General features: G+C 32.3%; 1 protein-coding gene across 2 annotated transcripts in view; it reads right to left on the reverse strand.

Annotated features, from left to right (window-relative positions):
- CDH9 (cadherin 9) overlaps nucleotides 1-26405 on the reverse strand; it is a 119033-nt gene that overhangs the window by 33260 nt on the left and 59368 nt on the right. For both annotated transcript variants that reach the window (XM_029217255.1, XM_029217256.1), the window contains one exon: nucleotides 3422-3716. In XM_029217255.1, coding sequence (XP_029073088.1) covers nucleotides 3422-3716 — 295 coding nt within the window. The remainder of the gene's footprint in view (nucleotides 1-3421; nucleotides 3717-26405) is intronic.

The following is a 26405-nucleotide window of genomic DNA, read 5'->3' on the forward strand; positions in this document are numbered from 1 at the left end:
ATCTTATGTGAACATAGATTAATAATTGTTTTCATACTTGAAGGTTATTTGAAATATGAATTATTAAGCATAACCAAGATGCTAAATGCAAGTAGTTAATTCATTGATTTCATGACATTTCTTTTGTTACCAGACTCATTTTTCTTCGGCTGTGGCTATCATTTCATAATGGGCACAGGTAAAAACACACCTTTATCCTTTTTTGACACTTTTAATAATTTTTTTGTTGTTAAATTTGGTTTTGATCATTTGCTCTTTATCATGGGTATATGATCTTCGAACCTACCTGAAAATACTTGCCTAAAAATAATAAAGAAATTAAAGAATGGAAATCAATCCTATAATGTGGCTAAAATGCTACAAATACCCATATAAAATACTGTTCCCCCTCTCAGAATCATGGTAATAATTAGAATGTTGTTAAACACTAATAAACACTGGTAGCATATCACTGATACGTTATTTATAATAGCAAAATGAGAAAAAGAAAAATATGTAGTGTGTTGAACTCTAAGGAATGGCTAGATTTTTCCTTAAATATAAGGACATTTTACAGTTCATACTATTTAGTAATAAAATTAGATAGAAAATGGTTTATGTGTTTTGTACTAATTTTATAAATATTCACTTATAAAGACAGAATAAAAGGAAATACACCACTTTGATTTTTATATCCCTCTAAATTTTCTGAGCTATATATGCTTCATTTATTCTCAAATAATTTAAAAGTATTTACTTTTTTTTTTTTTTTTTTGCGGTACGCGGGCCTCTCACTGTTGTGGCCTGTCCCGTGGCAGAGCACAGGCTCTGGATGCGCAGGCTCAGCGGCCATGGCTCACGGGCCCAGCCGCTCCGCGGCATGTGGGATCCTCCCGGACTGGGGCACAAACCCCCATCCCCTGCATCGGCAGGCGGACTCTCAACCACTGCGCCACCAGGGAAGCCCAGTATTTACTTTTTAATTAAACAAATATTAAGTAAAATATAGTGAAGGCTGAATGACAAATTTATGTCATTTGTTATATGTAGGTTTTGTGTGATGTAAACTCTCCAAAGGAAACGGCTATGTCTGCTTTTGTTCAACATTTTATCTCTAAAGCCCAGTAGAGTTTCTAGTTCAAAGTCATAACAAGATCTAACATTTATAAATTGCTTAATGTAGACTAGGCAGAGTTCTCAGCAGTTGATTTGTATTATTATTTTACCCTCATGATAAACATGGGATGCAGGCCTTGGAGCATATAGAGGTTGCTCATGATTCCACAGCTAGTAGGTGATAGGATGGGATTCGATCTAGCCAGTATGAAGAAGCTTCATTCTAAATACTGTATTAAATGGCCTGTCTAGACATATGATTAGACACATATTTGAATCTACAGGCAGTGTACCTCTAAGAAAGGGCCTAGTTTAGGACATGAAGCATTCAATGGTGAGTTACTTGTGTGATCTGTGAAAAACTACAGATAGATTCCTTGTTGGGCAGACAGTGTGGGAGGGGAACTGAATCAGTTTTTGAGGGACCTACCCAGTCAATGAGAAACCTCCAAAATTGCACAATAGGAATTTGCCTTGAGGGAGATGAATGCATGCAAATATAGAAAAATAATAGATAATCTTTAATCAAAGTATAATGACCACAGAAAATGGAAAACATAAAATGTAGGAATCTGCTATAAATACCTAATTCAAAGTGTATCTCATTTTCTTTCACTATATATTCTCATGTATCATCCAGATTAAGTGTTCTGATCAGAATATGCTAATGTGTTTCAGATTTAAAGAGTTCATTGGAGTCATTTGATTTTAACTACCAGTAAAAGGGATGGGGAGGAATATGTCTGAACCAAAATGAAATATGGCGTATTTGATAGAAAGAAGCAGAGGCAGAGGGAAAAAGCAAGGAGAGGATTTGGTGAGACAGAAAAAGAAAAGACAAATATATTAAGACAAAAATAATCACGTAGCGGGGGACAGTATAAAGGAGAACATTGGACTACAATGTTGGAAAGAAGGATAAAATGGGAATAAAGAATTTTTATATTTTATTCTATTAGACTTCATTTACCCTCAAAGTTAATAATAGTAGTTTTTCAAGTGTTTGATTTAAATTAAAATCACTAATATAATGAAAATAAGGTTAGAATTCAATAATTGTACATTACTTCATTTAGAGAGGAGGCATTCTTTATTATGTGATTATGCACAGGCTTTAGCTGTTAATATATGGGTTACACATAGCCTGACAAAGTTCCTAAGTATCACCCTTTACATTTCTCTGTAAATGGTTATGTGTATAGGTAAAAGCAGAGAAAATCACATCTATAAAACTATAATACGTTTATTTTCCTTTAAGTCAGGTAGGAGAGTTACAAAAGAACAATACATTTTCAGGATATAAATACATATACTTTTTATTTAGACATATATTTTATGTGTATACATATTTAATATCAATCACTCAGTAAAGGTGGATATGTTTGTTTTTCTTCTTTAAGAAATTATTTGACTTACCCATGTATTAATTACAATAATGTCAAAGTTATATACTTATAACTGATTTTGAAATAATGTTCAACTAAATGTCAATTTTTCAAAATCAGTTACATGTTTGGGATATTATAGTAAGTTTATATCACTTATTTTTTTAGAAATATAATTTAAGAGTCAGCTCTTATCTCATTAACAAATCTAAACCTTTCATATAATTATAGCTAAATGTAGTTACATATACAGATAAAAACATTGCATAATAAATGGCATTTAAAATTATGGGCAGCCTTAAAAAATGAAATGATTATTTTCAGTTTTCAGGATAAACCATTGCTGGATGGAACATAGCTAAAATAATATTAAAAAGACTTGGGATATTGTTATGCTACCAGGTTATTTGATCTTAATTCAGTTCCTTAATCTTTCTGAATCCAGGGTTCCTAATTAACAGAATGGGGATTTAAAGTTCTATTTCCCATGCCTACCACATCAAGTTGTTTCAATGATCAAATGAGATGATCAAAAGAAATTTATCATCTACAAGCATTAATTGTTTTTATGCAAAATAATGCAAACAAAACTGTCTAAAACTGCTGACACTATTTGATATTCCTTTCATTTCAGGCCAAAATACATTAAACTTGACTGCCATTTGAATGGCATTTGAGTAAAGGTAAAGACGTTTGTTGAAATGCAATGGAACAGTTGTTCTCAGTAATCATTTTAGATGTCAGTTACAAAATAGCAGGAAACATTAAGAAACATACAACCGAAAATAATTAGAAGTGAGATAGCTAACACTAAATAGTAGTTTCAGTTATAGTTCTTATCTTGAAAGAGATCACATCTAACTTTATGTCCATAATAACTACCTTAGCAAAAAATAAAATAAAATAAAAAACTTAGTTTACATGGATTAACATATACCTACCGACTCCAGACATTTCAGGAACACTGGCAGTGTACAAGTCTTTTGTGAATTTTGGTTCATTGTCATTGATATCGTGGATTTTAATTATAAATTCAGATTCAGGCTCCACCTGCCGCCCGGTCTTTCTGTCTATAGCCTTGGCACGAAGAACGTACAGGGACTTTTCTTCTCTGTCTAATTTCTTTGCCGCATGAATATCTCCTGTGTTTTCATCTATTACGAACAGACTGCCAGCCCCATCTCCTGTTAATATGTATTTTAAATTTCCATCTCCTTTATCTTGGTCAGTGTGAAGCTTCAGAGAGGTAGAAAAGAAGAGTTCTATAAATATATGCACTGTTATTACAGAAAAAATAATTTTGGCAAATATTAATTTATCTCTACATGACATCACTGAAACAATGATTGCAATGGTTATCTTAATTTTCACTGTGGAGAGAGTAAACATTTTAGTTTGATCATTCTCAAAATTTTTAAACATTTATATGAGACTACATTTGAAATAAAATAAAAAGTATATATATATATTTCTCAAAACACAGTATTTCCAAGACATTTTTGAATAGAATGCTACCAAGATTTAAATGTCTAGTACATTAACAACAACAAAAATCCATTGGTCTAATAAATCTTAAGTGTAAAATATTAATATACTCGATTACGTCTAAAATCACTAAACTCAAAGAGGTGATGTGAGAAATTTCTGACCTTATTATGATGATAAGTTTAGGATATATACCATAATTTTAAATGATTTTACCTCCCTTCAGTATAATATCACTTGCAGATGCACAGGCTCTGTCATCAGAGACCAACCAGAGACAGAATATTAATCTCATAGATTATTCTCTACATGACTTTGGGAGAGTACTCTTTCAACCAGGATGTCCTCACTTTTTGGAAGTTGATGTATTTTATAGACATTTGAAATTTCAAGTGATATAAAACACACAGGGCTTTTCCATTGGTCATATAAATAATTTGATGAAAATATTAGGATTTTTTTCATAAATTATCTTCCTTCTATTCATTCCCATCTTAAAAGTAAACTTCTTAGTATAGAAGATTTTTCACTGAGTATTTAAAACAGACAAACGGATCATGTATTTACAGAAATTTTGAGTTGGAAAAAATCCTAATGTTTTTGCAAACCTAACACTATTCTGAAACTTGAGTCTTTACTAGCCTGTGCCTGCTCTGTTTTCTTCCATCATATACTTCACTATTCCCAATACATTCTTACTCCATCTATTTCTTTAGTGTCCCATTCCATCTTTGAACAATTTGACTATTTGAATCTATTTTTTATGGTAGCCAAAATTACAGACTTGAGATTCATACTTTACTCCTCCTTTACCCAATGTTAAAATAACCATATGCAGCCTTTTCTTCTCTGAAATATCTCCCCCACCCATCCATCTGTCTCCATCTCTATGGCTACCACCCAGGTTTTGTTCATCATATCTTATCTGTACCACTGCAACAATCTTCTAATTGATGCCTACCTCCCTCTTGTTCTACTCCAAACAATTTTCCATACTAAAGAAGCTGATTTTTTATATCACAAATCGAGTCATATTACTTCTTAGCTTAAAAATCTTCAACCAGGTACAGTGCATAAGAACCATGAATCTAAAGTCTTATAAACCAGGCTTGGTCTCATGCAAATTTGTTATATTGGGCAAATTGTGTGTGTGTGTGTGTGTGTGTGTGTGTGTGTGTGTGTGTGTGTTTAATCTAAGCCACTTCTATTAAAAGGGGATAATATTCTTTTTTAAAAGAATCATTACTTTTATTGTTATTCTATTTCCTTGGACTCTATAGCCTTATTTATGCATTATCCATAATCTTGTTCTCATCTCCAGATGTGTTTTCTGTCACCTTTATCCACTTTGCTATACACTCTGTACATACCAATTGTTTTGTTTTGCTTGTTTTGTTTTCTTCATTTCTCAGAAGGCCTGTTCTAGCTTTCATACCTGATGTTTGCAGATATTTCTCTCACCCTTTAACACCCTTTCTCTTCTCTGTATTTTCCCCTAACTAAATATTTATCAAATCTCATTAAAAAATTTTTTTCTTAAGGATGCTTTCCCTAACCCTCTAGACTAGAATAAATATTCCTGCTCTGTAATTATAAAGCACATTTCGCTTTCCTATCATGATACCCCATTTGGTAAAATTGTTTGTTGTGCCCACTAAACTGTAAAATCCAAAAGAGAAAGATTGATATATATATAAAAAATTTCTATGGCCTCAACACATAGTTCTTAAAAACCAAATATTTTCTTTTTTTAACAATATGTTTTTCCATGTATAAAGCAGGTTTAGTTGTCAGTGATTATTAGAAAAATCAGATTATAAATAACATAAAACTTGCCTTTGTTTTACTAATATTACATCTTAGAAATCTCTGTATGTAAATAAAATTATTTTAATGATTGCATTTTTCAAATAGTTTTTTCAAGCTACTTTATAATAATATTTTTGTACATTTATCTTTGTATTGCTAGTACTTTTCTAAGAGGAGAAAAAGAAGATACTTTTAATGGAAGGAAATAATTAGGAAAATATGAAAAAGATAGATGTATAGATAGATAATTTATATGTATTAGAAGCTTTATTTAATTTGGCAAAAAATGTTGAGACAACTAAAATGTTCACCTCATTAATGTTAGAATGTGTACAATGCTATTGTTTATAGTCATTAAAATTATGGTCTACATATATACTGTTGGATGTAAATCACTTAAATGAGATATTATGTTAAAATACAACGTCTAGAGTATAATTTCAACTTTTTATACCTTTATTTTTCATAAAAGTACTCAACATATACATAATATTGCAAGCAGTTGTATAGTTTTAAAATGTTTCCGTTTGTTTTTAAGTTGTACATGTTTTATACATTTTTATGAATAAATTTGTATTAATTTCTCCATAAAATAAAGGAAAACTAAATAAAACTAGTCTGGAGAGATATAGGAAATAAACTACATGATGTCTCCCACAACGTGTAGTCTAGTGTTCTCACATTTATACACAGAAAAAGAAACATGAGAGATTAGTCAGTTATCAATATTGTCAAATATATTGTCAGACTGAAACAAAGATAATCCAGGGATAATGCGGCAATTTACTGAAAATTGTGGAATATTAAATGCGGTGGGGCAAAGATTGTGTATTGTCAGGAGTCCCTATCCCATGCTTATATTATGGAAATTATTAATAAGTAGCCAAAATAAAAGGCAGGAACGCATTTATACTGTTACAGAATTTCTGTGGAAATTTGCATATGTATACACAAATGAAAATTAGTTTTAAATTTTCTATATCCCTCCCCACTATCTTTCCATATATTTAACATAATAACACTATAATAAATATTGTTATATCTTTATTTTCTGCATTTAATAAAGATTTAACATTCTATTGTGATTATTAAAATGTGCAGGAAACTGAATCTGTGTCTATCACACTAAATTATATATGATTCTACATGTTGGATTCAAACACCTGTGGAAACAATTTACTTCTCAGAGATTTTCTACTCATTCAAAATATGTTGAAGTCTACAAAAGTATTTAGTCAAACATAATAATAATCCTAGTAATTATACTTTCCTCTGAATGGTTTTATATTCAATATTTAAAATTTCAAGGAAAATTCAGTATTATAATATGGTGCTTGGACTGAGGATTATGTCCAAAGGGAAATTAAAATATTTATGGAATTACAAGACTTTCAGAATAAGTATGTTATCTGAATATATTAAAGTTTAGTTACTAAATCTTTGCAACAGTAATATTATTTTAGTCATTCATATATTGAAATCATTGTAATTTAGATTTATTATTCTATTTCTACCTGTTTTAAACCCTGTCCCAATATTTCATATATATTCCTTATTCTGTTAATTTAAAATGCCATTTTAAAAGTACTATTTTACACAAAGTCAAACACATTTTAAAGCATTGTCTTTAATTCACAATTTCATTTTAAGAACAAAAGCTCCCAATAGTTATTTTCTGGTGCAATATAACAAAAATGAAAACTACTAGCTTAAAATACTGAATTTCTCTATTATGTACATTATTAATTTTGAATTATACATTTAGAACTGATAGTAAAACCTATTATACAATAACTTAAATATAAACAAAAGTCTTAAAAAATAAACCCAAAATTCAACATTTTGTAGTATCATAAAAAAATAGAAATCTTGAAAATATTGTTTATCTATTATAGAACAAAGCCCACATAAAATCCCTTAAGAAATAAGAGTACCAAAAAGTAAGTATTTTCTTCAGACATCAATAAACCAAATAGTCTTCGTTTCCTGGTCATAACTTAGTTGCCTCTTCTGAACTTGAATAAATACACTGAAAGCAAAATAAATCATGGGTAAATATTTTAAATGCTAACTATTATTTTCCAACATTACATTTTTAGTTTTGCTCTGCTACAATTTTTTTGTTTTTAGAAAATTTGAAAAAGTAAATATGTACATGCAAAATAGGCTAAGAATTTAAACTGTGATGGTTAATTTTATATGTCAATTTAACTGGGCCACAGAATGTCCAAATATTTGGTTAAATGTTATTCTGAATGTGTCTATGGGGATACTTCTGGAAGAGATTCACAACTCAATCTGTAGACTGTGTGAAGTAGATTGTCCTTTCCTAAAGTGGGTGGGCCTCATCTAATCCTTTAAAGGCCAGAATACAAAAAGACTGAAAATGGGAGAATTCACTCTTTCTGCCTGCTGTCTGTGATTCAGACTGGAAGTTACACCACTGAGTCTCCGGTTCTCAAGCATTTGGACTTGGACTTGAATTATTCCATCAGCATTCTGGGTCTCCAGCTTGCCAACTGCAGATCTTAGGACTTTCCAGGCTCCATAATCATGGGAGCCAATTCTTTACATATATATGTTTATATAATAATATAATATAAATGTGTATTGGTATATAATAATGTAATGGATATGTATTTATATATTTTTCCAGAGAAACAATTAATTTTGTGTGTATTTATAATATATACATAATGTATATATAAATATAAATATATATATATTACCATTTATAAAAAAAAATCTGTATTAGTCTGGGTTTTCCAGAGAAAGAAAACCAATAGTCTTTAAGGAGATTGGAATGTTAGAGTAGCTTTGTCATTTAAGATCTACTCACCCACACTGAGAGGGTCCAGAAGACATCTTTCACCACTATGGTGAGAAACAAATAGTGAGAGAGCCCAGGCATCCTTGAAGAGCTTTGTGATCACTCTTTTCTGTAGGCCAGATCTTATAGTGGGAACTGCTATCAATGAATTGGGAAACCTATATGCAATGGAAGTAATTGGATCCCAGAGTAACAGAGGCTAAGTTCAGCACTCACCTGCCAAAAGATAGGTGGCAGGATTATCATAATGGACAGCAGAGTCAAAGCAGCAGTCAGAATAGTCTGACTCGCACAGACGTATGGCATTGGCTAATTGATTACAGTGTTCCTAAAAGTAGATAGGAAGGCTACTAAATCCATACTTAACCCATAAAAGCAGAAAAGTTCAAGGTCAAGAGAGCAAAAAACATAAATCATAAAAAGAGTCAATCAGTTCCCAGGCCTGAGCCAGTTTACAGACTCAGAATCTCTTGAATAAAGAGGATACCAAGTCTTCTTGAGGAAAGACCCCAGTACCTACCAAAAATTTGTACTCTTAGTCTTTTTCCCAGCCTTCCCTAAAACATCTATGCCTTTTACCAGGATAACTGTGCAGTGAGGAAAATAAAATAATTGGACATTTTGGTATTACTGGACACTGACTCTGAACTAATATTGATTCCAGGAGATCTAAAATATCAGTGTGATCTGCCTACTCAAGTAGAGGCATATGAAAGTCAGGTGACGGATGGAGTTTTACCTGAGGTTCATCTCATACTGGGCTCAGAGGGTCCCTAAACCCATCCTGTGGTAAATAATAAATTGTCACTTCTGGCCCATCCTACAACCAAAAAAGAGGCACAATGGCTAGTGGGCCTCTTTGGACTTTGGAGGCAGCATATTCCTCATTTGGGTGTTTCATCCCTATCCATTTACCAAGTCACCTGAAAAGCTTCTGGCTTTAAGAACTTGAGAAGTCTCTGCAACAAGTCTGGACTGGTATGCGAGCTACTCTATCACTTTGACCATATAATCCAACAGATCCAGAGGTGCTTAAAGTGTCAGTGGCAGATAGAGATGCTGGCTGGAGCCTGTGACAGGCCCCTATAGGTGAATTGCAGTGCAGACCCTCCTAATTTTGGAGCAAAGCCCTGATATCCTCTGTGGATAACTAATCTCCTTTTGAGAAAAACCTCTTGTCCTACAAACTGATTGCTTAACCGTGGGTACCAAGTTACCATGCAGTCTGAGATGCTCATCATGAACTGCATGTTATCTGACCTATCAAGCGATAAAGTTGAGTGTGCACAACAGCATTCCATCATCAAATGGAACTGGTACATATGTGATCAGGCCTGGACATGCCCTGAAAACACAAGTTACAGGAAGTAGTGGCCCAAATGCCCATGGTCCCCACTCCTGCTACACTGCTCTCTCTCCCCAGTCTGCACCTGTAGCCTCATGAGGAGTTTCTTCTTCAGGTGACGGAAGAAGAAAAGTCTTGGGTCTGGTTTAAAAAGAGTACTGCATGATTTTCAGGCATCACTCAAAACTGGACTACAATACTACAGTCCCTTTCTGGGACATCCTCGAAGGACAGTGCTGAAGAGAAATCCTCTCAGTGGACAGAACTTTAAGCAGTGCATGTATATATACGTGTGTGTGTACATAAATATATAAATATGTTAACATATATATAACCTATTCAACATGTTATATGTGTTCTGTTTCTCTGAAGAACTCAGAGTAAAGTTTGCAAAATCAAAGTAAATTCATCTCTAATCAATCTTCCTTTAAAAATTAGAAATAAGGGTCTTTTTTTGCTTATTTTAATTTTTGTTTAAAGTGTTTTTAATTGCAAAAGTATGCCATATTGCCCAACTCTTATTATGAACAATCTACACATCCTTAAAATTATGTTTGGAATTTTCTAACATCTTGCTCAATTTTTAATGAGGAAAGCCATAGAGCTGTTGCTGACAGTTGCTAAAAATAACCATTAATAACAATTACAATATATTTCTGATGTTTTAGTAATGTTAAAATGCATTTCCAATATATTTGGAAATATATTCTGTGTCAGTCTTAACAGTATATTTTTTGTGTTTGTTTCAGATAAAACAATTTATTATCTTTAAGTTTACTTATATTAGGTATGGGTTTCATGACTTATATTAATATCGAGTTTTATGATAAATAAAACCTAAATAGAAGGCCACTGATATGCAATATATTTACACCATAAACATTTCCAGTTTGGGCTAACCTGGGTTAAGTGGGCTTACCCTCTCACAGTAAGCAACTACAAATCTGGACAAAATATATGAAGCCAATGTTTTCAAGAACTGAACAGCAGAGGGCAAGTAACAAGATGAACTATAAATTCACTCTAGCCTAGCATCCTGCCTGCGAAGAGTTTTACTGCAGGGAAGTGGAGCCTATACAGAGATTAGTGATTCTGCTGGGCATATATCCAATTTCAGTGAATTTCAGTCAAAATAATTAGAAAAAATGTAAATCTGGGCACATCATTGTCAAATCGATGAAAACTATGATTTAGAGAAAATATTCATATTTCTTAATTTTTTGTGATTTCCTCTTTGATTATCTAGAATTGTACTATTAATTTTCCAAAATTTTAATGTTTTCTAGTTATTTTTTGATCAGTTTTAAATCTGATTCTATTGTGAACAAAGAGATCTTTAAAGCATCCAAGGAATAAACATATATTCAGGGAAAAAATATAACAATAAAGACAGCTGAATTCACATTAGAAGTAATAAAACCCAGAATTGTTCAGTAAAATAACCTTCAAAAATGAAGAAATAATAACATTTTGAGAAAAAGAATGGCGAGAGAATCCACTGTAATAGGACTTTCATTTCAAAAAATACTAAATGAATATCTTTAGGCTGCATAGAAATAATCCTAGATTGAATCCTTGACATAAAGAAAGAAATGAGGAGCCATGGAAAGGGCAAAACAGTTGCTAAATATGAGACTTTAAAAATATTTCTTAAAGACAATTGACTGTTTAAATCTAGGATAATATCAATATATTATGAGGTTTATACAACACAGTAAAAGTAAATGGTATAGCAATTATTGCCAAGTGTGTAAAAGGTAAATGGATTGTACTTTTTGCAGTTATAACATTTTGCAATATGGCATCATATTCCAGTTGGACTTATGTAAATTAAGGATGGATATTTATCTTTATAATCCTTCCATAATCCTTAGCACAGCTGGTAAATATTACAAGAAGATAAAGCTGAAAAGATCATAGTAAAAGTAAAATGCAATACTAATTAGGGGAGAAAGAAAGATGGGGAAATTGAAACACTGTTCCATAAAGAAAGGCAAGAAATAAAAAAAGGATTAAAAAAAGTATAAGTAGAACAAATGTAATACAAGTAAATAGTCCAGTACGTATTAATGGACTAAAACCTCAAGTAATAAAGAGATTTTGAGAATACACTAAAAAATAATTAACTACATGTAGATTACAAGAGTCATGATTTAAATATAGCCAAGAACACAAATACATCTGAAGAAATAAAAAACATAGGAAATAATAATTGTAAGGAAGCATATGGGGCTATATTAATATCAGACAAAATAAACTTTGAGAAATTATAAAGAGGAATGTTTTATAAAGAAAAAAGGGGCATTATCTCAGAAAGATATAACAATTATTGATATTATTGTGGATGGAACAATGATAAATTTTAAAATACATGAAGCACATTTCATAAAACTAAAGTAGTAGACAAATCCAAATCACAGTTGAATTTTATTATGGAGATGATTAGCTTTTATTTCTTATAAGAAACTAATACATTAGATATATAACTGAAATTATGAGATTTTAGAATAGATCACAGTGAGTCATTATGCTATCCACATGTAATTAAAACAGCAAATTAACAATTTAAGTACAAAAAGCAGATAGGTTCACTTAATATTCTATGTGCATATCAATAATGTTTTTAGAATATTTTTTGATTTACAGGAAAAATACAAAGATACTACAGTTAGTTCCCACACACCTCACACTCAGTTTCTTTTATTAATCTCTTACGTTATTATAGCATATTTCCTACAATTAATGAGCCAATATTGACAAATATTATTATTAACTAAAGTCTGTATTTTATTTGGAGTCCTTTACTTTTAGCCTAATATCTTTTATCTGTTCCACATTACGTTTAGTCCTCATATTCCTTAGGCTTCTCTATACTGTGATGGTTTCTCAGACTCTCTGTGTTTTTTATTACCTCCAAAGTTTTTAGGTGTGCATGTCATGTATTTAGTAATATGTCCTTCAAATAGGATTTATCTGATTATTTTTCTCAAGATTATACTAGGATTATGTGTTTGGGGAAGAAAGACCACAGGGGTCAAGTGCCATTTCATTACATCATATCAAGGGTATTTATTTTCAACATGATGTATTATAGTTGATGCTAACTTAGTTGATTTAGTGTTTGCCCACTGTCTCCACTGTAAAGTTACTCTGTTTTCTCCCTTCCCTTAGTATGTTCTTGTAAGGAAGTCACTATGTTCTACCAACATTTAAGGAGTGAGGAGTTATGCTTCACCTCCTTGAAGGAGGAGTATCTTCCTAAATTATTTGGATTTGCTCTACGTGGAAGATTTGTTTATTCTCTTCCATTTACTTATTTATGATTATGTATTAATATCAGTATGGTCTCTTTGGATTTTTATTTTATTGCTCCAATGTTTCCATCTTTGCCCTTTGGAAACCCTCACAGTCAGTTCTTGTGTCCTTTTGACACACCCTCATCTTCACTGTGTGTTTCTGTGTGTGTGCATTTTCTCAGTTTCTAGCAATACAAGATATTCCAGGACCATCTTGTGTATTTCCTTTCCAAGTCCTAGAATCAGCCATTTATTCAGTAAGCCTTGGTTCCTTTTACTGAAGAATGGCATTAGAAACCAAGATCTGGATGCTAGGTTGCTACTAGGAATTTCTACTGGAATATTGCTTTTAGAACTGCTCAGCAGTTCATTGATAGAACAATGAAATTATATGTGGGTGTATACTAATCCAGGTATATACATATATCTATATGAAAGTAGCTGTATCAATATAAAGTTCATTCTATATTTATGCTTGGATATTTTAATATACTAATTTTAATAATTATAGAACAAAAAGACAAATACTAGTAAAGTTATAAAATATTTGCACAATGCTATTAACCAAATCAATCCCAATAATATTTCTATAGCACAAAAACTAACATTTGCACAACACATATTTTTTTCAGTTACACATGAAACATTCACCACAATGTGCTCTGTACTAAACTGGGCCTGTTTACATATGATCTTTATTACATCTTTCCTCTCCCTTCCCCAAAATATATATTTAACAGTTTATATCATATATGGAGTCAATGCAAACTCTATCAGAATTCCAGGAAGTATTTTTAATAATACATTGACAACCTAAAATTAAAATTAACATGAAAATACAAATGGCCTAGAGTAGCCTAGACAATCTCGAAGAAAAACAAAGTAAGAGAACTTATATTCTATATTCCAAAACTTATTGTATGCCTACAATAATGAAGCCAGTGAGGTATTAGAAACACAAACAGGACAAACAGAAAATCTAGAAATAAACTCACAGGTATACAGTCACTTGAGTTTAGAAAAAAGTGCCAATGCAATTTCATTTTGAAAGAATTCTTAGTAAATCCTGCTGAAGCAACTTGATATCAGTATTTTAAAAATGAAGAAACTTCAACCATACCTCACATCATCCACAAAAATTAATTTGAGATGTATTACCGACTTAAATGTGATAGCAGGAACAAAACATTTTGGAAAAAAAATGACTTCATGATACAAAGGTAGGCAAATATTTCTTATACAAAACCAGTAAGCACTAACAATAAAGAAAATGAAACAATATTTTTGATTTAATAAAAATTAAAATATACTCATCAAACGACAAGGAATTTTGATGTTATATGGTTTGGTGCATACACGTTAAGTGCTGTTTTGCCTCTTTGGAGAACAGACCTTTTTATTATTATGTATTGTACCTATTTATTCCTGATAAGTGTTTTTGATCTGATATTGGCTGTGACTGAAATTAATGTAGATCCTTCAACATTCAACTACTCCTAGCTTGGAATATCTTTATCTCTTCACTTTTAATCTTCCTGTATCTTTATATTTAAAGTCAGTCCATTTAGACAACATGTAGTGAAGTTTTACATTATTTATCCATTCTCTATCATTGGTGTATTTAAACCATTCACACTTAAAGGCTTTATTGATATAGTTGGTTTAATATCTACCATATTTGTAATTATTTTTATTCATCACCCTGGTTCTTTGTTTCTTTTCTTATTTGTTTAATCTTTTTCTGCCTTTTCTGGTTTTATTAAACATTTTCTAGATTACATTTTCTCTCTACTCTTGGCAAATAAATTATAATTCTTTAAAAAAAGAGACATAAAAGAAATTTAAATTCATATTACTAAGTGAAAGAAGCTAGTCTGAAAAGACTATACACTGTATGATTTAAATATATTGTATATTCTGGAAAAGGCAAAACTTAAGAGATAAAAATATATCAATGGTGCCAGGGCCTTGGGGGGAGTAAGGGAAAGATGAACAGAGGGAGCACATGGGATTTTTAGGGCCCACTACACTGTATGACACAGTAATGGTGGATCCAAGACATTATCCACTTTTCAAAACCCATAGGACTGTATGACACAGAGTAAACTCTAATGTAAACTATGAACTTTAATTACAATGTTACAATATTTGTTACATCAATTTTAACGAATGTATGGCATTATTGCATGTTGTTAATAATAGGGGAAGCTATATGGAGAGGGAACTCTTCTTTTGGATCCATTTTTTGGTAAATATAAAACTGCTTTAAAAAATAAAGGCTGTTAATTAAAAACAAAACAAAAAATGCAAAATCACAAAAAAAGTCAGTGTAAAGAGAGTGAAAATCAAGCCATAGACTGGAATAAAATATTCGCAGAGTACACATATTAGGACAGGCCTCATCTCTATAAATATGAAAATATGACAAATCAGTAAACCAAAGAAAAAGAATCCAACCAATACAAGATGGGTAAAAGAACAACAGGCATTTCATAGAAGTAGCTACTTGAATAGTCAATAAACATAAAAACGTTCTCAACAATGCTATTCAATCAAAATGCTTCAACCTTGAAAGCTCAATGGGAAACACTACACATCTTCCAGAATACCTGAAATTGAAAACTAAATTGACAAAGATAGGCTGTGCAAAACACTGTCCAGTTTGAAGGGTAACTTATTTTACAGATCTGGTACACTATTTTGCAGTTTTTAATAAAATCAATTATATACTACTTACCCAAAGACCAACTATAAGCACTCCTTAGTATGTACCCATATATGACAATGCACACTTAAACACCTGTATAAAAATTTTATATTGTATTATTCATATTAATTTTTATTGTATCAAATTTTTCATATAAATTTTATGCAAAATAACCTGACAATAAAATTGATAAACAAATTATGTATATCCATACAATTAAACACTACTCAGCATCAAAAAACAAAATGCTGGGGCTTTCCTGGTGGCGCAGTGCTTGAGAGTCCGCCTGCCGATGCAGGGGACACGGGTTCGTGCCCCGGTCCAGGAAGATCCCACATGCCGCAGAGCGGCTGGGCACGTGAGCCATGGCCGCTGAGGCTGCGCGTCCAGAGCCTGTGCTCCGCAACGGGAGAGGCCACAACAGTAAGAGGCCCGCATACCGCAAAAAAAAAAAAAAAGAAAATGCTGATGTATTCAGCAACATGTATGCATTTCAAATACAGTACAGTGACTAAAAAAAATCAAACATACAAATGAACATCCTGTATGATTTTATTTATATAAAGGTCAAAAACAAGCAAAACTTATTTAGAGGATAATAAATCACAATATCAGTATCTCGATTGGAAAGGTCAGAATGGCACTTTCAGAAATGATGGAGACTCTATACCTTGTTCTGAGAAGTGGTCACAAATGTGTGTGTATGTGTGTGTGTGTGAGTACATGCAAACATATATGACATCATCAAGCTCTTAAGAATAGTTGAATAGTTTATTGTTGTATGTAAATTGTGACTTATAGTCACTATAAAATGATGTTCTTTGAACAACATTAAAAACAGATGACAGCTCAGAAAGGCAATAGAATGCTAGGGCAGTGCCCTAGTTAGATTTATAGAGCTAGCTATTTGGGTTAATGAAATGAAAGGACATGTTGGGGCTCAGCCAATCACTGATGGGTTGAGAGATAACAAATTCTCCTGGTACCCTGCAAAATATCTTATGTGTCCAGAAGTTCATCCAATATCAACAGAAAAGGAATTGCTTGAAAATGGCTGTGGCTAAAGTTCCTAAGAACTAGGACATGACATAGCTCATAACACATGACCTCTACTGGTAGCCCTAAGGATTACAAATATGTGTTATCCAGGCCTGACACCAATTCTTATTTCAGTTTTGCTAATCACGTAGTACATGTACGTCAAAAAATACATGGAGAGGTTTAGAACGGCAGTTTTCTGTCAATGTGGCCTACATGGGTATAATTCTTCTATTCAAGTTACACATTTTTTTACATTGTTATTGCCATACTGAAAGAATCAGGGAAACATTTTTTGAACATACCACAACACTTATTACACGTAGAGAACTGCTCTATTCAATAGACAATAGAAACACTTGTTATTAAAAATGTGTGGCTAAAAAGACTGGTTTGTCTTAATCATTTAAATGAATATGTCCTAAGTTTGAGTATGAGAGGAAGTAATGTGAGATCCTCCCTGGAATTGTTTATAGAATCTAGAGGTAGGAATTGAGGAGTGGAGGAATGCAATTATGAAACACTCCATCTTTCCATCTAAGAACATTTTTCTTCCATTATTCCTTCTCCAGTGATGCCAGACCCATTTAAAAATGTTGTATATCTAAAGAATGCCTAAGGCTTGATTTAGATGTCATTAAATTTACTGTGCATATTTCTGAAGGTATTTAGGGATGAGTCATAATATCAACCCTTGTGGCCTAATTATGCCTACCTATAAAATGTGGTTCCATTACCAAGCAGCAGGGCTTGTCCTATTCAAATCCCTCATCTGCCTAGAGATAAGGGTGGGAGAAGTCAAGTATTAATAAGGCTGCTTTTATTACCAGCTCTATGTGTACATAAGCCTGCTAAGCTTAAAAGTCATTCTTGGGTGGAAAAAAAAGTAATAAATAGAAATGGGAGACATAACAAATGAAAAAGATACTCATAAAAGGAGTTAAATACTAGGGAGGGTGCAACTATGCAATTTCCAAATGAGCATCTCAGCACAAGAGAGTAATACTCTTAGTTATTCCCCTCATATCTAATGATGACCAATGGCAAGTAAAGGGAGAAACCACAGGACTTGTTATCCCCACAGAATATTGAACTCCTGCTCATTATTCCATGGCAACAACATATGTGGTGGCTTGATAAGCACCAGCCCCATTGTTTCAAATATACTGTGGGTATGTTAGGAGCTTATCTGGAGATTCTCAGTAGGATTGAAATAATATTCCTAGAATGTTGTCAAGATGATGAAAAAGTCTTTACGCAAATAAAGGCATTAGAAAAGCTATTTTCCAGGAGACTGGGAATGGCTGGAAATTGGTCTTACAAGAAAACAAAGCTCTAATTATGTGGATTAATTTAATAATAACTTTAGCAGAGTTGTCAACAATGGTGACAGAGGGCTTATTCATTACAAGCATAGGGAATCAGATATAATCCCTGATGGCTTTAAAGGTCAGTAACTGTGTGTCTTAGAGAGCCAAGCAAAGGAAGTTCAATTGTATGAATACCATATTAAACTTAAACGAATAGTGGATCATTGCAAAAATATGTGGCTTTTATCATTGTTTTCTAATGGCCTGAATATCATAAATTAAAAAATTACAACAATTCAATTCATTGGGTTTGAATAAATAGAGGAGCAAAACTGTGTCATCACTACTGGGTATATATAGATGGACTGTGTAACACACTAACACTTGGACTCCAGTGTCCTAAACCTTTTCCTATTATCACTGGAATATGTTATGTTCACAACCGAAGTGAAACCCAGAAGTCACAGTATAATGTTCTTCGGTTACCATCTCAGTCAAAAAGTATGATACATAGGGATATTACTACATTAACCTCTCTGACAAAGCTATACAATGAACAAATGCTTTGAAAATTGATTTACAGAATTAAATTAAAACCAGACTTCTGTAAATGATAATTCATCAGGATGAGAAAATATTTTATGATCTGAATTGAAGCTGCCACTTGATGAAAGCCCTCTGAAAACTGTCCAGAAAAGGAAGTAAAGTTGGCCTTATGAAAATTAGACATTCAGTAAATGCTTACATTAACACATATAAAAAGTTCACATGATTTTGGTCACTGAAGGAATAAGAGTAATTGCACTGACAAAAGAAGACTAAAACAACTCTGAAGACATATCATCATGTACAACAAGTTTTGCAAAGGAAATTCTTATTAGTGTATGACTAAAAAGTCCAGTTCATTGTCATCACGTTAGTAAGATTAAACTTTGTAGAAAATATAACACAAAATATAAGACAGAAAATGAAAATGTGTCTATGAAGCATACAGTATGGAATACTGACTGAGGATAGAGGATAAACTAGGAAATAGTTCACCTATAAAATGTTTTCTTTGCATTACTGAAGAGACACTCCTTAGGTTGAAAGAAGACAGGTGAACATGATCTAATCTCATTGCAAACATGCTAAGAATAGATGTCCTAAAAAAAAACTAATGGTATTTAGTAGGAGGAAAATACTTACCTTCAAAATGCTTTAGTAGACTATACCTTGTTTAGGGTTGCCTTTGGTAATTAAATCAAGAATCTGTGATTAATGAGGCATGCTGTCTGGAAAATACCATGTAAGTTATATGAGTATAAAATGGAGATGCTTCATAACCTAAATACACCATGTTTTATAAAGCAAGTGACTGCCTTTCTTACTTAGACCTATTCTTTAGATGTGGGCTTGAGATGCACCAAGTAGGGATCTGGGAAGCCACACTAAATATCCTGCACCTCTCCCTCCTTCCTATTTTTCCATAGATTGTATGTATCCTTGAAACCATTAGTAAAGCTTACTGCTGGGCAATAATCTCTGATTTATGTGAGTCTGATCTGACAATTCTCTATCATTTGTCTTAGCTCGGAAGGAAAGGACAATCATTTTTCATTTCTTAATCAGTGACATCACAATGCTGTTCTCACAGATTCCACTTTTATTGATTCAAATGTGCCTACGAAACTTCCATCTTCAAAACATAGGTCCAGTAAAAAAAAAAAAAACCACAAGAAAACAATTCTCCTTAGGAATTTTGCTGTGCTAAAACTAATGTTCATGGAATTAATCCAAAATGTTTCCATTCCTTAAGGAACAAACAGTTTAAAAAATAGTCAAAGTTGAACAGTGAGGCTGTTTTCAAAACAGTAAAGGAAACTAAAATAAATATGTAATTAGGAAGCATGTTATATAATTAATATTCTATGTGGTATCAGCATAAAACAGACTGCCTGTGGTGGATTCTTCACACCAACTTCAGTGTAACCTCAGTGTTTATAGAAGCTACACATTTCCTCATTTTTATTGGAAAACAAAATTCATACTTAGTAATACATCATTCTTCCTTAAAAAAACTAATGAGACAGTAATTTGACATATACAGACATTACATAACTTTGATTAAATTATTAGAGTGAATTTGAAAATTTGACTATCATTCTATTAAATTTTTCTCTATTATACTTCAAGAATATTTTTTAAAATAAAACTTATGCACCTAGTGCACTGCAAGTGTGCTCATAAAGCATTTTCTCCTAGACTTTTCCATGGATACTGCCTTAAAGAATTTATTATTACACAATAAGAAGAGCCCTTATCCCTGTCTTCTATTTATACTTTGTCTCTAAGTAGTTCACCTATTCAGATGTCTACATACAAATTTTTTGTGAATGATACCACATGTGACATGTCCATGCTAATTTTTCCACTGCCTTTTTAAATCTAACATTTAAATGCCTGCCTTTCATACCCATCAGTTTGTCAAATAAGCCATTTAAAACTTTATATAGTCCCAAAAGAATTCTCTAAGTCATCCACTGCTCATCCCCTCACCTTGCCTTTTCCAGTAGACTCCACTGTGGCCAGTAGTGCTACCCATTGTTCAACTGATCACATCAAAAGTATTTCCTCTCTTTTTCTCATCCCCTTTATCCAGTCTATCTGCAAGTAGTCCTATCATCACACTTTTTCTGTTAACATCTTAGTTCCAGCCACCACTGTTGATTGCCTATAAGTAATCAGTGGACCCTAATCAGTCTCCCTGAATCTGTCACTTTTAGAAACCATGTTCCACACAACAACCAGACTGATTCTTTCCAAAATAGGATCAATTTATGTAAAAGTCACTTGGTTAAAACACATCCATGGCTTATCTTTTCATTGTGCTAAATCACACACATATACACACACACACACATACATGCACACACAAAGGCGAAAGCTTACCATGGCTTCCAAGAACCCCCATGGCCTTGACTCCTTTTACCTCTCCAGATTTATCTAGGCATTATTTTCCTCCTTGCTCACTAAACTATAACCATATTAGCTTGCTTTATTCACCATGGATCTCTATATAATTGAGCACAACCCCTTCAATTGAGAGTGACAGATGAATTACTGTGTCCAAGGTCATGCTAGCATTTTATTGCAGAAACGTATTTAAACCAAGATTTCCTGACTCATCATCATTGTTCACGCCTTTTTATAAATATGTAAATTCCAATTAACAACAACACTTTCCACAGCTTCCTTCATTCCTGATTAATTATCAATGAATATTAATTCTCTACCTAACTAGATTTCTAGAAATTTAGAGCGTTTTCTTTTTGGTAACTACCCAATTTTTCCCATTCTTGAAAAACTAAATCACCGCTCTTTGCATCTTAAAAACCCACCTCCTGAGGTGAAGGTAGAAAAATACAATGATAATTTAGAAAAAAATGACAGTTTTCAAATTATAATAACTTTGACAAAGCTTCATAAAATCAAATGCTGACTGTTATGTATGTCATTATAAACTTCAATTTAAATAACAACTTAAAATGGGCTGTTAGAATATTATCATAACAAGCTGTTAAACAGTCACTGTAAACTAAAACCAAACATCACTAGTCTATCATTCCACAATTATTCTGTTCCTTTTTAGCTGTTGGCTCTCTCTTTACAGACATTAGCTTCCACTGTCTGGAATGTCTTCTCCCCACTTCCCTGAAGCGTTAACTTCTGACTGTTCTTCAAGGCTCAGGTTAAATGTTACACTATTGAGAAGCCCATAGTTATACCTGTATTCGTTTTCTGTTGCTGCTGTAACAATTTACCACAATCTTAATGGCCTAAAGTGACACAAATTAACTATCTTCCAGTCCTTACAGTTCTCTAGGTCAGAAGTCTGACAGGTCTAACTAGGCTAAAATCAAGATTTCATCAGGGGTGCTTTCCTTTCTGGAAGCTCTAAGGGAGAATCCACTTTCTTGCCTTTTTAAGTTTCTAAGGACTGCCTGATTCCTTGGCTTGTAAACCCCTTCCTCCACCTTCAAAACCAGCAACAGCAAGTCAAATGATTTTCATATGGTATCTCTCTGAACTTTCTTTTGTGGTTACATCTCTCTCTCTCTCTCTTTGTCTCTCCCTCTCCCTCTGGCCATCAGAGGGATTAGCTGATTAGCAACCTCCATTTTCTTTTGCCATATAATGTACCAAAGTCACAGATTCTGGGTATTAGAATATAGGCATATTTGGGACCATCATTCTGCTTATCATATATTTTCAGGTACAGTTTCTTACACTAATTGTTCTACAGTTAGCAGATATACTAGTTATATACCATACACTAAGCTAAACTGAGCATCAGTATAATGTAGTGGTTTAAAGTATGTTTCTTAGAGGCAGACTGACTGGATCCAAATCCTAGGTCTGCAAATTGATATTATGTGACCTGAGCAAGTGATTTAACCTTTTTGTATCTCCATAAAATCATCCTAACAATAGCAGTCATTGTTAGAATTGAGGAATAAATTCGTTAAAATATATAAAAAACGTAGAAAAATTCCTAGACCATGGTTAGTGCTCAATGAACATTAGACATAATCATTAGCATAATTCAATGAAGTTGTCCTTCCATGTGCTTTTTTCACTTATCTGAAGACATTTAATTACGTTTCTATCCTTAGTACTTAGCTTTTAATATTTCCTTAAAATATTATAGTGGGATTAATTGAATAATTTCTGTACATCTGATTTTTAAATTTCATTTACTTGTTCCTTCAAAAATATCCATTTATTTAGTTGAATTTTAATATTGCATTGTTTATATTTAGTGGATTTTAATATCACATATCAAATATTAAATAAACGTCTCTTTGAAATTTATAATCAGGTTTGGTGCTGGCAAATTTGATGCACAACAATAGGCATGCTGCAGATTCCATGCTATACAACTTTATGCTTTCTTTAAATTAATGAATACATTCTTGCACTTCTCTTATTTTAAACAAATTACCATTATTTTATATGTGAATTCTATTTAAAGCTTACCTCAAAGTCATTGAGACTTCTAATTTAAAAAGATTAAGGAAACATTTAGTTTTCTGTTCTTTCTCACAAGCCAAATGAAATATGAAAAAAAATACTCAAGTGAATGAATTTAGAATAATGTTGAGAACAAAGATGAATACAGTAATTAATTCTAGCCAATTCCTGGAGTGGAGCAAATGGGTGGGAGGATTTACTAACACGTGATTCTGAGAAAAGAGACACAAAACTTAGAGAGCAACAACGAAGAATACTCTAGAGAGGAATGGAGAAGTTTGTTTTGTTTATTTTTTACATACTAAATCCTGAGATTAACAGAAAAGGAAAGTGAAAATGAGAAGAAAGATGAACATTGAAGAAGTTAATCCAAGAATGGTTTAAGCAATTGCATCATTGGTTGATTGAGTTTTGTTACCCTTTTTCCCTAACCAACATGGGGGAAAGAGGCAGTTTACCTTCAGATTGAAACAGGAGATCTAAACAAGAGATTGAAACAAGGCTCTCTAAAAACTCAGAAATCTTTCTTACACTAGTCTCCCTTGTTTATTTAAGGAAAGAATGTCCTCCTTGTTTGCCTGCGTGATTCCCATATGTGCCTCCTGAGATAAAGTCTGTTATTCTGTAGAGATCTCTCATATGCACAAAGGGAAAGATCACCTACAAATTATGGAATAGGGGGTATAATAATAGACATAGATATGAACAGACAAAAATGCTTATGATTGGTTTGAAGAAAACTGGTGACTTGAAGGTAAGTAAATTAAAATTAAAAAACTGCACCCAGAAGATAGTGCATCAGTACAGTGAAGACAAATTTACTTTAAAAAAATTCTAAATTGTATGTTTATTATATCCAGGAAGAACATAATTCACCCTAGTAAAATATTTCACTCTAAAAGAAGGGCAGTTAGAAATCCAGAAGGAATCTATGTAATAAGAACCTATGCAAAAATATTAATAAGAGTGACTGGTCAAAAGTAAGGATAAAAATAACATGGTGTCAAAAATTAAGATAGATCAATGACCTAAGTTTAAGAGCTAAAAAATATAAAACTCTTAGAGGAAAACATAAAGGTAAATCTCTATGACCTTGGATTTGGCAGTGGATTCTTACATATGACACCAAACTTACAAGCAACAGAAGAAGACTTAGATAAATTGGATGTCATAGAAATAACAAAAACAAAAACAAAAACTGTTGTGCATCAAAAGACACTATCAGGAAAGTAAAAAAGAAACCTACATAATGGGAGGAAATATTTTCAAAACACATATCTGGTAAGTGTCCAGTATCTAGAATACATAAAGAATTCTTACAACTTAACACCAAAAGACAATACAATTAAAAAATGGTTAAAGGACTTGAATAGTTTTTTCCCAAAGATGATACACAAAAGATCAATAAAACATGAAAAGGTTTTTATAACATCAATAAGCGAAAAATATAATTATCATATGCCCCAGCATTTTCACTCCTAATTGTATACCCTCCAAAATTAAAAACATGTATTGAAACAAATACTTGTACCTGAATGTTCATAGCAGCACTTTTCACAATAGCAAAAAAGTGGAACCAGAGATCCATTACTGGATGAATGGATAAACAAAATGTGGTGTATTCATATAATGAATATTACTCAACTATAAAAAGAAACAAAGGACAGATATGTGCTACAGTGTGTATGAACATTAGAAATATTATGCTAAGTTAAAGAAGCTAGAAATAAAAGATGATATTGTATAGATTCCATTTATATGAAATATCCAAAATAGGTAAATACTTAAAGATAGAAAAAAGGTTAGTAGTTGACAGGGCTGGAGGTAGGGGGACTGGGTAATGATTGCTTAGTGAATATAGGGTTTATATGAGGGGTGATAAAATGTTTTGGAACTAGGAGTGATGGTTGCACACTGAAAATGTATGAAATTCCATTGAATTATATACTTCAAAATGATTAATTTTATATTAGTAATATTTCCATAAAAGTTTAAAAAATGATAAAGTGATGAAACATAAGAATTTGGATCCTTTTATTTTTGAATTTCTTTCTCTTCTGTTATCATGAAGTTTTACAACACTACATAAAGAGAAGGCATCCTAGGCTTCCAATGAGGAGATCACCAGCCCAGGAATATTCTTATGAACAGCTTTGGACATTAAAAGACAAAGGAGTGATCAATGCTACTCATGTTCATGTTGAAGTAATTTTGAAAATTAATTCTATACTCAGTAAAGTTATTAGTTAAACGTGAGAATAAAATCAAGACAGTTCATTCATGGACGCAGTTTACCTTCCATATGCCATTATCAAACAACTGAAGAGTTTAGACATCACATTAGACTTTCCAATTAATCATATTGTTATGGCACTGGAGGTTTCCTGTTGAGAATGGTATTCATACATTTTGTCAACATAAAAAAGACTAATCAGTTACCACAAAAAAATAAATTCTCTGTAAAGTATCAATAGTTCAATTAAGAAACAAACTAAAGAGTAGCATGATTTTAATGACTAGTAGATATTGAGGAGAAAATTCATATGATCTTGAAGCTTTGTGTATTTTCATTTGTCATTTAAGTGACACTAATTTTCAAACATACATTATAGCTCCCAGTTGTAAACTGGTGTATCATTTGGCATATTCTGACCTTTTGAAATTTTAGATAGAACTGCACTAACCTCTTTTAATGTCCTAAAATACAGAGTCCTCTCCATCTAGCTGAACATCCCATTTATAATATTTTTAAGTAAATAAAATGAGAAAAAAAATTAATTGACAATTTCTATCTAAGCCAATCAATGAACCAACCAACATAACTACTAATGGATCCATACATAATTTTAATTTTGTTGTAGGAGATTTTATTTATTATATGAAAGCCCTAGCACAGTGTCACCTTGACCACTCTACAGAAATTTAGCACTATGTGTTTATTATCTTAGAGCCCTTTCTGCTGTCAAATGCATGGTGTTATTACTAACTTTTATTGACCTTTCATCAAAGCAGTTAGCCTCCTGTCGCCAGTAGTCTCCTTACCTCTGTCCTCTTCTGTTGTACTACCCACCAATAGGAGCAAAAAGCCCTAG

The sequence above is a fragment of the Monodon monoceros genome, unplaced genomic scaffold (assembly GCF_005190385.1).
Source record: "Monodon monoceros isolate NGI ecotype Baffin Bay Population unplaced genomic scaffold, NGI_Narwhal_1 Super_Scaffold_12, whole genome shotgun sequence".
Classification (NCBI taxonomy): domain Eukaryota; kingdom Metazoa; phylum Chordata; class Mammalia; order Artiodactyla; family Monodontidae; genus Monodon; species Monodon monoceros.